At 40.8% G+C, this 13,042-nt stretch overlaps 1 protein-coding gene across 6 annotated transcripts in view; it reads right to left on the minus strand.

The window, feature by feature from the left end:
• Positions 1-1,242: 1,242 nt before the first annotated feature.
• The window catches only part of asap1b (ArfGAP with SH3 domain, ankyrin repeat and PH domain 1b), an 83,323-nt gene continuing 71,523 nt past the window's right edge, over positions 1,243-13,042 (minus strand). For 2 of the 6 annotated variants that reach the window (XM_026179894.1, XM_026179893.1), the window contains 9 exons: positions 12,459-12,566; positions 9,437-9,665; positions 6,887-6,955; positions 6,202-6,363; positions 4,365-4,443; positions 4,200-4,264; positions 3,553-4,112; positions 2,090-2,212; positions 1,243-1,988 (listed from right to left, as the gene is read on the minus strand). In XM_026179894.1, coding sequence (XP_026035679.1) covers positions 1,914-1,988; positions 2,090-2,212; positions 3,553-4,112; positions 4,200-4,264; positions 4,365-4,443; positions 6,202-6,363; positions 6,887-6,955; positions 9,437-9,665; positions 12,459-12,566 — 1,470 coding nt within the window. In that variant the 3' untranslated portion in view covers positions 1,243-1,913. The remainder of the gene's footprint in view (positions 1,989-2,089; positions 2,213-3,552; positions 4,113-4,199; positions 4,265-4,364; positions 4,444-6,201; positions 6,364-6,886; positions 6,956-9,436; positions 9,666-12,458; positions 12,567-13,042) is intronic. The other 4 variants (XM_026179898.1, XM_026179897.1, XM_026179895.1 and 1 more) reach the window with 3 other exon arrangements.

Consider the following 13,042-nt stretch of genomic DNA (forward strand, 5'->3'; position numbering starts at 1 on the left):
CTTAAAGCCGTAAAGACCTCAAAACTACATGGCGACCAAATAAAAGACCAGGCTTAAGGTTTAAATACAGCACTTTTAATGATACAACGGGTTGATGGGTTTGTTCCTTAACATGGGAAGAACTGCAGGTTGGTGTGGACCAGGTGAAAATACATCGGCTCTCTAAAGTCCACCTCGTCTAAAAAGACATCTCTGGTTCACAGGTAAACCTGGAAATGTACTAAATCCAAGGGGCAACTGCTGGAGCTGAAACTAAGCCAGCAGGGAAACTGCAGTTCCTCTGGTGGCCACTTGAGGCTGGCTCCAGAAGGGAGTAGACTCCCATGTTAAAATAACTTGACAGCATTAAGAAGCATGTTTACAGCCTGGTAGAAAAACAAAAACATTTTTGGTCTCGGGGGTAGTTTCTTTCAAAAACTCATCCATCTAGGTATATAAGTAAGGGGTGTGACCACATAGATTGAAAGGCATCCCAATTGTCTGCTAGGCCTCGTCCACTTTGTGCCGTTGGTGCCTTTCAGAGCATTTTTAATAGATCTCAATATCAGTTTGCTGTGTGGTAGAGACCATCCAAGAAGCTTCTCCTTCAATTTTGCCGAGTTAAATTCTAGTATTATTATCGTTAGTGTGTTACTCAGCACACCCATACTGTTTATGAACGCAGTGTGCCATATAAGGTAACTTCTGGCTTTGAGAAGCCAACATGGCACTGACTAAAACAGCGCCGAAGCTTGAAAAATACAGTCCAAAACCGGCGGCCATCTTCGTCCGTCTTTTATACTGCCTACGACTGAATCCAGTAACAGAATGATATCACATGACTCAAACTAAAAAGAAAAAAATTCAAGCTCATGAGGTTTTACAAGACACTGAACTGTGAACACAGGTTGTTGTGAGACTTCTAGCCTGTCAGAAAAATCAAGTTATTGCTAAGATGTCCTCTGGAGTTTCCCGTACTTGTCATTAATAGTGGCTTTTAACAACAGGATACATTTTGCGCAGTCCTGCTTTATATTAATAGTGGCTCTTCAAACCCTGAGGTGAGCGTCGTCGAACGCAGCACTCCACTCATTTCCAGTCATTGTTACACCATGCACAGAAAAAAGGTCAAAGGACTGTGGAGATGGCGTTGAGTTCACACACAGAGCATACATACAGTGAACAGTGTAACAAGGAGTAAATTAGTGACCTACAGTGAACCACAGGCGTTGATATTCCACCACACAGTAGCAGCAGGTAAACTGTAAAACAACCATAATACGAGTACACACAAAGCAAGCAAGAACAAAGAGTACATTAAATGACTTTTTTTTTTCTCTTTCTTCCATCTCGGGAAGAGTCAGTGGGAGACTTCCTGCCTCTTCAGTCAATTGTGGTGGTAAACAGGGATGCAAGACAAACAATGACATGACCTATTTCACATTCCATTTCATATTTGTCCTTTTCCCAGAAATATGAGCAGATAGTTATTTGAGGGCCGGTAAAATCAATACAGATAAAATTCAAACTCTACCACCCTGATGCTTAATCTGACAGGCAGAGAGCAATGGTACATGTTTTGTACAATAAAACATGTATGTACACTCACACACAAATATATATATTTACATACATATATACACAGTAACAGCATAAACATAGACTTTAAGGTAAGTGCTAGGGTTTTGAGAGTGGCTTCGTCACAGCCGTGCTATAGGGTTAAGATAATACTGGTAGAGGAAGAATACACACATTCTTTGTACAGCATGGATGAGGCATCCATGGCTAGATGAGCCTTCGTGGGGTTTCTTCTTGGTGTGTTGTTGTTTTTTTTCTTCTTTAGGACACTTGTCTTGTGACAAGAGGTGTTATGAGAGCTATTTACAGGACCTCCCAATTTAGGGACAGAGGTGTAGTGCAAGTCTTTCTGGCTGTCAGTCACTCAGGATGTGCACAAAAGACATGGGGAATACTCCTTTTCTTTCCGGATCTCCTTCAATGTGCCCGATCTGGAGGCAAAGCAAAGGAATATTGTGTGATTTTGTTTTTTTCTATTAGTTTAAACTGCGAGATGTTCAAAAGGTACAAGATACGCTTAGGCCACACTCACCCACCACTCCTGGTCCTCTTCCCCTGTTACTATAATCACCTCTCCTTCAACAAATGTCAGTTCGTCATCATTGTCAGCCTGGCAGTCGTAGATCGTCTTCACCCGCCGGGCTTTGTTCTTCCCCTGGACAGAAACAAACAGCAAAACCAGTTCAGTCCGACCACTCTGGCTTTGTGCGATTCATAACAGCACCATTACGCATTTAGAGTTTGCCATCTAGGCTTCGACATCATCACTCCCCACAAATATGTTACACCGAAAAAATGGGGAGTGATGATGAAATAAAAAGTCTGTCTGCGAAGTTCGTATCTGGGATGCTATATTTAAATTTACTTTAACTTTAATGGTGTCGGGGACAGCGCTGACCCAAGGTGACCGCTCTCCACATATTGGGATGGCGTCTCTGGAATATGACGAGTAGTAGTGAGGCGTGTTAATTAACTAGCCTGCAGGGTTTACTCCATTTATTAATAATAACGGAGATGTATTTAAATTTAGTATAACACAATGTGTCCAGACACATTTAACACAATAAAACAGATATTTTTTAAGAGTAACCATGTTTTTGTTGTAAGACTGAAATGTCCCCCGAGCATCTGGTGAGATCTGAACAAACCTTTGAAGACAGGAACAGTTTACAAAGACATGTCGCATAGGTGTCAAGTGGCGCTTCTTTTATATCCGATAGTCATGTACTGGCATAGAGCAATCCAGCTGATTTAGTGGAAAACACACCACAGCTGTACATTTTATCTCATGTTCATGCAAACTCTAATAGTTATCTTTGCATATGTAAATGCAGGCGTTGTAAATTAAGTCCATGCCATATCTGGCACATTGTATCAAACGCCTACACGCCTAACCTCAAATATGCTGTTTATCAACAAGTTTCGCACCAAACAAGAGGAAGTGACAGAGCAAATGTATATTCTGGGGTTTTACCAACAGATAAAAAGATCTGTAGGAGTGTTTTCACTGAGTTTATTAAATAAAAGCAGCTTCACTCAGAGGCAGAGTCAATGAGAGTCTCCACTGGGAACGAATTCAACCCATTTATACTCTAAAACTACAAATTATCTCAGACACAGAGGACAAAACATCCAGGATCTTAAGGTAGGTTTGTAACTTCTGTACTTTTCAATCTGAAAAAAAGACACAAGGTCCAGTCTGGATTATACGGTGACAAAAACAATGGCAAGTTTACCTGATATACTGTGAAGTGGCAGGCATTTAGGAATGCAGGAGTTTGTAGTGTGTTGATGTTAACAAATTTTGCATTGCGTTAACATTATTTGCATTAAGAAAGTCTATGCTGGAGGGACTTTTGCAATGATTAACATCTATATACGTGATAGCTGAAATATTATATATGAGTAAATATACAAAGACGTAAAAATGTGTATGTTTACACTGTTATTTCTTTTTTAAAAAGGAACCCTTAGAAATAATATGCGAGTCCATACCGTTGTGATCTTCCTTGGGAGGGGCACAGGTGTCTCTTGGGTGCCTGCAGGGGTCCCGTTGGTGTCTTCAGCAGACTGTTGAAATGGGGTCCCTATATTTGCCTGCTGATTAGGTGACGGCGAGTCTTGAGGCTGTGGGTGCGGTTGAGGTTGTGGTTGAGGATGAGTTTGAGGCGGAGGTGGAGGCTGTATTTGGGGCCTTGGCGTTGGCTCTCCGTGGAGCGGCCTGGGAGCAGACTCGACTGACCCAGGTTTTGGGGGGATGTCTGCAAGATGAGGCTTGGGAGGGAGGTCTTTGAGCTGGGGTTTAGGTGGTAGGTCACCCAGCTGAGGTTTGGGAGGGAGGTCGGAGAGCTGCGGCTTCGGAGGAAGGTCTCCAGGTTTAGGGGGGAGTTCCGACACCTGCGGTTTTGGGGGAAGGTCTCCCGGCTGAGGCCTCTCCACCAGAGGAACCTTCTGCGGGGTTTCAGCTGGCGGCGGAGACTTCTGGAAGACCTCTGGAGGAAGGCTAGGCTTATCCACAGACGGATGGTGTATGGTGTCAATCTTACGCAATGCCACTGGAGAGGTAACCGCATAGTGGCTCATTAATACCTTTTTAATTCAACTCCTTGCACTAAAAACACAAAATATCCAAACGTCTGTACCTTTCTGAGGTAGTTTGGGAAGAACCCTTGGACCAAGTGTAGACTTTGTGTTGCTTGAAGTAGAGCTAGAAAAAAAAAAGTGAAATAACTATATTTGAAAAAAACAAAAACAAAACTATTTCACAAAGAAGAGGCTTCAACATCCACACAGTTTCTGTCTGATACCTTTGCTGTTGAGGAATGCCTTCAAACTTGTTGGAAACAGGAGACATCTTAGTCACCGGAGGAGGGGTGGAGTCGCTTCCTAAAAATTAACATCGATGATGGCAATACGAGATTATTTAACACCATATTGGAGCGCTGGCCAAGAGATTAATTTAATATAAATATGGAAATAAATCAACATGCTGTGATGGTTAAAAACAACAAAAAAAACAATGAGGGAGGCGTCATCTGGCTGAGCTTTCCATGAGCCCCTCGTTATTTGGAAACAGGGGTTGTTGTGCAACTAAATACCATCTTTTTATTAGTGGTTGGGTTTAGAGTGTGCGTGTGTGAGAGACATGGGAACGTAGCCCCAATAACAGTAAAAATTTCCCTAAAGATATGACCACATGTAAAATGTGATTGTTTTTTAAATCAAATCCACAGTTGTATAAGCATATTTGTCTCAATATGCACTTTAAAGCTATTCTGAATGGTGATTGGAGGATGTTCACAAAGTTGTGAATTAGATGGTTTATAATGCAACCATATGGAAGTTCTCTGTATATATTTAAACATACAGACTGTAGATAAAGGAACAGATTTTTGGTACCATTTGTAGTCAATTTGTAGTCCAAATGCTGTTGGCCAATCAGGATCTAGCGATCTTTGGTTGAACATATTTGCTGGAATACAATTTCAGAATCATCGATTAAACTCCACCAAAATCTGTCTTTTGTTAGCTTTTTAAAATTTAGCTGCTACTGTAAACAACAGCTCGGCCCGGGTAACATCTGGCTAAACCAGAAAACTGAAAAACTTCCCGCCAGAGGCTAACGACACGATTATACTTTGATGTGGACTCGAACAGCTGGAGACATCGAGTCTAAATAGTCTAAGTGGTTGAAGCATCGTTGCTACACTGTAATGCTAAGTTTTTGAGGATTAATGCTTTCAGCGACAAAACATTTGGTTCTCCCATCTCCCCCAGTCTGTTGGGGCAGATGGCCTCTCTGAGGCTGTTTCTGCTGGAGGTTTCTTCCTGTTAAAAGGGAGTTTTTCCTCCCCACTATCGGCAAGTGTTTGCTTAAAGGGGGTCATCGGATTATGGAGTTGTTGGGGTCTTTGCTATAATATTTATACTATAAAGAGCTTTGACGTCACTGCTGTTGTGATTTAGAGCTATAAAATAAAACTTACTTGAATTATTTTATTTCTGTTATTTTCATGTTTTACTGGTTTTTACTTTCCTTTAAAAAACAAAAACAACAAACAAACAAGTGTTTTATATTCTATTGGTGTCTTTTAAATTGAAAGCACTATGTTGTTTTTTTAAAAGTGCTTACTAAATAAAGTTGGATTGGACTGGACATCCAGTAGATATTAACTACAAATTACTCGACAAATGCAGCTGTACAGAAATGCATAGGATGTGTAGAGGGACTGTTTATGGCTCTTCAGACTGCATAAGAGACAAAAATGGAAGAAACAGTTTGTGGAACTTAATAAACAAAAGTCAAAATACTAAAAAAAATCAGCTAAAATAAAAAAAATCTAAACTATGTCCACTTATTAGCTTTAAAAACACATTTTAAGGTGGTAATTATTCAATGGAGTCTACCTCCGGTGGGATACATGACCTATGAATCTCTGGGTAAGAGCGTATGAACTCAAAACGCTCTGGAAAAACCTAGAAGTGGACGCAGAGTTAACATTCGGTTTTTCCTCTCCTAAGTGAAATTAACTTAAAAAATGAACAAAACTTCTCTGCAGAATCGTGATCTTCTATCTTCAGACTGGAACCACACGCCTGAGTGAAACCAGCCCTACTGTTACAGAACGTGTGCTTGCATCTCACCCCCGGTTACGCCCCCTTTACTGTGTGGACTGTGAGAGAGTGGGCTGGGTGGGTCGGACAGGGTGCGTTTGTGTCCAGGAGGGGGGGGCGGCGGTCTCTTCTTGGACAGGGTGGAGCTGCCTCCTGGTGTGAGTGAAGAGGGAGGGCCGGATGGGGGAGGAGCTGGAGGAGCGATACATAAGACACATGAGGTGATGAAGCCCACCAAAAAGATAAACAAATAAAAAAAATGACAGGTAAAGGAGATAAAGGAGAGGATAATGAGGAGGAGACAAGTTAATGCAAGTAAAACAATATTGTTTGAACATATAAATACACACAGGAGTGTCTGGACGGGGACTTTTATTTTTTAAATACGCCTGCCTTTATCTACTGGGACTCCAAAGCAGTCACTGGTCACCAGTACAGAGAAGAGTAGGGTGAAAGCAGCTAATAGAGAGCTCAGCCAGAGAGGAATCAGCTGTGGTTAGGAGTTTACAGCCCATGGATGGTGGGAAAATAGAATTTAAAAAAATCACATAGGCAATAAATAATTAAAAGCTTGCCTATGTGGTGCCGTTATTCACTTAAATAAATGCCACCACCCCGTAAAAGTGAGCTGTAAAAGGAAGAAACAACTGAGGGACAACTGTATGTGGGGCACACAGCCGAGTAAGGAGGGAGAACATAAAACCAGGATATTCACTGATGTATGGTCGAGTGCCAGCCAGTGTGGCGTAGTGCGAATGAGAGCCAAGGAATGCCAAGTGTGGAGCTGAAAGAATAGAGAAACAAAAAAGAGAAAGAAAACAGAGCGAGATGAGGAGTGTGGGAGAGAATCTACAGTATGTCAGTCTTATAAAAGAGCTGCTCCCACACGCTGTAAAATAACAAGATGAAATCTTATCAGTGGCAAGCAAAGCAAAAAAAAGAAGAAAAAAAAAAAAGAGGAGAAACGGTGTGAAGCCGCCCCCCGGGGAGCCAGCTCTTCAGCACCCACTGAGAGAGAGGGAGAAAGAGAGAGCGCCGCCAATGAAGGGTTAGCGTGATATTCTCAATGCATCTATGATGTTTTCCCTCTTAATCTTATTTTTGCATAAAATGACTTGTTTCCAGTGCCGTTCTGGTTATTTACGGGTAGCTGAACCTGTGAGAAATATTAATGCTCATTCTTCAGGGACATTTAGGAGGACAGGAACTAAAAAGATCAAAGCACAGTTCACATGAGAAGACGTCTCTGACACAGCCGCAGGCGTTGTCCCTTAAGCATCATAAACACTGGACCGACTGACCAATCATATTGTGACGATCAAGGATAAAAACACTACAACGTGGCTGAAGCGATAAAGGCTAATTATAGATAAGGTTATGGTGGACTTTCACCCGTGACACTGGGATTTGTGACCAACAGGAAACCAAAAGTAAATGTGGAATTATTAATCTTCTGTTTGTTAGACATAATGGGCAAAGTTCAGCCGGGTTTAAGCAAAGATTATGGTTTCAAAAACAACATTTCCCCGTGCGCAGGAATTTTTTCTCAGGCGTAAAGCTCTGACATTACAAAAGCACGACCGGTCAGTTCTGATTATGATGTTTTGGGGACAACACTGACAGAAATATCAGATCGCAGAGGGGAAGAGGAAGAGAGGAAGATACTTGGTACCTACGAGCATTTGTCATCGCTTTTCCAAAGATAAAAATGTGAGAAAAAAAATGCTAAAATTAATATGAATGGAAAAATTGTGTTTGTATAGCTTAGTACGCTCATCTGTACTCTTAAGCAAAGGGAGCAAACATACCTAATATAAAGCTGCATTAGCTATTAGCTACTATCCCCAGCTACTAAACCAATAACAAGCACTGCTTGAACTTCTGTGATATGCTCATAGTTATGTATAACAGCCAAAGACTGTGGCTGCTGTACGGGAGAGAGGCGTTACATCACATCCTCTAACTGAGCTGTGTGGGTGAATGACTTTTGAGGACTTCAAAAAGTCATATTGTGAAAATGAGAGAGAACTCTAGTTTCCATCTCTGCTGTCAGAGATCAGACGTCCAAACATTTTAGGGAATTCATCCATCACTCTGTGTTAACGTGAGCTTTTTTTTTTGAGCCACCGTAGAGATATCTAAAAAAAAAATAAAAAAAATAAAATTAAGGTCTTAGTTCAAGTAGTTTTCCAGATGACGGGGTTTTTAAATTGCCCTTTAAAACTGATGCTAGAAGATAAAACTCCCTTTTCCTTTAATTCATTTCATTTTTAAGGAAACTAATGAGTTCAGGGGCCTGAAAATTTGCATAATTCCTGTTAAGATGTGTTGGCTGGAGAAGCAAACACATCTTTGCTGGAGAAGCAAACACAGAAGTAGATTAATACTGTAATCTACTTCTGTGTGAAATTTAGTATCCATAGTATTAAAAAAAATTCATATTTTGATTCAACGTCTCACATTTTTATGTAATAATTTCTCTCCTTTTTACACACTGGGTGCTTGTTGTGCTACTGTGGAAAGCAGGCTTAGCCAAGGGTCACCAGAAAGAGGTTAATTTGAACTGGAAACAAGTGAAATTTCACACCCCTTTGCTTTAGGAAAAATAAGATTTGAATGCTATGCGATGGATTAAATGACTGTTAAGATGGATGCTGGCAGAGTTAAGCTTATGCAGTGTTTTCAGAGAAAGCTAGTACAGGTCCACAGGGGGAGGAGTGTTATTTTTAATTCCAATATTGCAGAGACAGCACGCCCACAGTACACTCTGTGGATACTTTGCCCGGGCTAACGATTAAGTAAGTGTGTATCCTCCTTTGCCACCTTGCCCTCTGCTACCGCCGTGTTTTCCTGAACGTTTACAGTGTAAGCAATCTTAATGACACCCGCTTCCCGCCCTCTGATCTGTGTGCTGACAAATTGCATACCACTGCAGGGTGTGGAAACTGACTGACAGCACAAAGAAGGAACTTTCCATTAAAGTCATTTACAAAGCATTCCCACAAACCTTATCCTGACTGCAAATAATCAAACATTAACAGACATAATAAAGTCATTTCCACAGGCCATCTTTCCTCCACAGTTATCAGCCACAGCAGAGCATGCATACAACCTTTAGACCATTTGCATCACAGGCTGACATTTGCAAAAGGAGATATTAGCAGAATGTGACCTCCTGAATTTATTCGAGCTAGAGCCTGATAAAACTGAATGCGGTCGGAAAACCGATGCAGGCTCAAAGCCGCTCGGAGCAGCTAGGTCTGACCTTTGCCCTGGTTCCTGGGTGGCAGCGGCGGCCCGTCGGCCACCGGGGAGGAGCTGAGGTCGGTGGAGGCGCTGTACATCTGGTTAGTAAAGGCGCTGTAGGAGAGACGCTGCTGCTTGTCCCTCTGGCTGATGAAGCCCGGCAGGGAGAGCTTGTCGTGGGGTGAGAGGCTGGAGGAGTGGCAGAAGCTCTGAGGCCTCGGGGAGCGGTCCTTCTTGATGGGACTGGGCTGCAGAAGGACACATGACAGATGAGACCAAGCTGACATCAGTCACTGTAACCTGAGCATAGACGCGATAAAAGATCGATGCAGCTTTCACCCAATGCAGAAATGCCCCAAACCTGCATTCTTTACAGTGGCCAGCAGGTGGAGACTCCTCTGTTTACAAGCAGACGTCTAGATTTTTGGTAAAAAGCCCCTCAGCTTGTTTCCAAACATTTCCATGATGATTTTATGAGCTAACCTGCTAGTTTCAGGTCATAATTATTAAAATATGTTTTTTGTCAACTGTAAATAATTCTAAGAGTCATAAAGGAGGATTATACAGAATATACTCACTGGCTAACCACTTACCAATCACAAAATTCCTCTGTAATACTACAGAACTGATGCTGCGACAAAAAAATTACACATTTGTGCTTTAAGATGACTAAAATATACATGCCATCAGTAATGCTGAACCTCTAGTATTATTTTTGGTGATGTTCAAGGGAGCTTTTACACTTTATTTTGAAATGCTTTTAAGACAGAGATGACAAATAACTGTTGCTTTGAGAAGGTTTTTAGTCACTATGAACTACTTCAGTCACTTTTCTATGCAGGCTTGCAAACTGAAGTGTTAAAATAATGCCTCAAGTCTACAACATTTGGTATCCTTAGCAGAGCCTGACAGATGATGTTGCTCAGCCAGAACTATGAGCTGATATCAGCTTACCACCGACACAAACGTAGCTTTTATGTAGAGCATAGGGCTGTGCGATATGACCAAAATCTCATATCCCGATATAAGAATTCTATCGTCCCATAACGATATAAATCACAAAAATGTAACATTTTCTGTAAATTATGTGAATCTCGGGCAGCTCGACTTGCGGGAAGTGTTTCCAGCTGCGCGTCATGTAGCTGGAGTCGAGTGTTTTAACCGATGCATGAAACGATACATTTTCAGACATAAGTTGTAACAGCCGCCGTTTTCTTTTTGGGTATTTATTACACAGCGTGCTGCGGGGAAAAGCCTGTTCTAACGTTTGAGTCTAAGGTTTATTTTTTAGCACCTGGCGGCTCTTTTTTACTTCTCATCCGTAAATAATCTGCTTTTTCACGTGATTTAGTTTATTTTTAAAAGTCTCAACAGGATCTTGAGCTTTATTGTGAAAGGTTTATGTGGAACATAAACAAGCGGACACGCGATGCTGTTACCGTCGTTGTTGCTAACCACAACGCATAAAAACAGGCGCTTGTCCGTCCGTAGTGTGGTTATATTAAATATAAGAGAAAGAGAGAACTTTAAGAAATGAATATAGCCACTACAGTGACCATCAAAACGATGAAAAAATATTACCGTAAACAGTTTATTTTGCAACACCACGAAACAAACGATAGCGTAAAATGAAACGATAGATGTTTTTATATCGTCATCCGATATATATCGAACAGCCCTAGTAGAGCAGTTTGATGAGTATGGTTCTGGAGTAGTTTGCAGCTTACATCTAACCTGCTGTTGCTTAAAGCGTAAAAGCCTGTCGAAGAAAGCCCGACATCTGCTTGTTCTGACCTACAAATGACACAGCATCACTACACTCCGTCTCATTTCCTTAAGCTCGCCTTATTTCTCCATTTTTATAGTCTTACAAATCTTCAGTTATCTTTTTTTTTTTCTACAACATTAAACCGTTTTCCTGACTCATGCCGCATTACGCCACGGTGCATTTAACCTACTCTAAAGGGAAGACGCATCTGCATCCACCGTTAACTTCAGCCTCTACATCAGAGTGTCAAACCAGATTTATTCTAATAGTGTATTTTCTAAGTAGTTTTTATTGCGTGGAAATGATTAGTTTTAGTTTTGTTTGAATGAGTTTCTGTGTTCAGCACAACAAAAACGCAGAACCTTTTCAAATCTTGTTGACATCCAGAGTCTCAAACACGTCTATCAAACCTCATCAGGAAAATTATATTACAGTTTTTTAACAAAAATAACAAATAATAAAAATTTTATTTTCCCGGTTTCACAAAGCCATTTCGTTTAGCTTTTATTTTTTTCTAAAATTCTGCTTTTTATTTTTATTAAGTTAGCTAAACTGTTTTTCACATCTATTTGTAGTTTTTTGTTTAGTTTTAGCTAATTATATTAACCTTGTGTCAAACATAGGGCCCGGGGACCAGAACCGGGTCATTAAAGAGTCTGATCTGAACCGGTGAATGCTTTTTTAAACTACACAAAGATAAATACTAGAAACCATCAAAAACACACAAATTTAGGTGGGTTTTCAACATAAATTAATCAGTGGACAATTTCATATTTTATTCAACAGGAAAAATGGAACATTTTCTTCGAATTAACAGAAAATTGCAGTTTTTTTATATTAGGAAAGTTTACAGATTAATTTCTTAGGCTGAACGGTACCCAGCCATGCTGATTTACTAGAATGACATATCTGTGTAATGACCTTAGGTTGGCCAAATACTGAAATCCAGAAATGTGGACATTTTCAGAACGTACTTAGACTTCTTAACCCCAAAAAAATGTTTTCTTTATAGATTATCATCAGTCTGGCTCATTTAAGGTCAAATTTATCTGCATGTGATCCACGTATGTACTAAAATGAGCTTCACAGCCGTGCTCTACATATATGAATCTATGGGGAAGTTCTTTTTTTGGTGATGTGGAGGCGACAACAACAACAATAAAGCACAAAGCCAGACAGCCAGTGGGCTGCAGAGGAAATCTGAACAGTCATATCTGACCTTCAGCCTCACTCATAACCAGATTCCTTGTTAAATTCGGCATCGTGCTCAGACCTTATCGTCGAGGTCGTCGTCGCTCTCGTCCATCTCCTCCAGTCGGAGGCTCCACTCGTACTCCACGTGGATGTGCGGGTTGAACTTCCCCTCTGCGGCCTGCACGAGCTGACACACACACAAACAAATCCGTTAACTCAAACTGCAGCTCTACACAAACAGATCATTACGGCTACGAGACAGAGAAGGTGGATCAAAACTGGCTGCTAATTAAAGCCCCCAAAAAACTATGAATGGGAAGAAGAAGCAGCGCAATAAGAAATAATGAGGCAGCGTAAAGAGACTAATGTCACAGGTTAGACTGAGTCAGAGCCACAGTGAGTGCTGAGCATCAGTCATCATTCTTTTCTAGACGGCAGTAATTATCCAGTTTGTGAACACAAAAAACAACAGCAGTTTTTAAAAAATGTATTATTATTATTTCTTTTTCTTCTCAAACAGTAAGATTTTAAAGATGTTATTTACTTTTCCCCACACGTGTACCTTCAATAATAATAATCCACAGCTTTGCCCACCCAGTCAATAACACCCATTATCCTAACAGTCACTGATTTGGCTTTATTATTTACTTCTTTTCTCTTGTC

This window comes from Astatotilapia calliptera, chromosome 9 (assembly GCF_900246225.1).
Source record: "Astatotilapia calliptera chromosome 9, fAstCal1.2, whole genome shotgun sequence".
Classification (NCBI taxonomy): Eukaryota; Metazoa; Chordata; class Actinopteri; order Cichliformes; family Cichlidae; genus Astatotilapia; species Astatotilapia calliptera.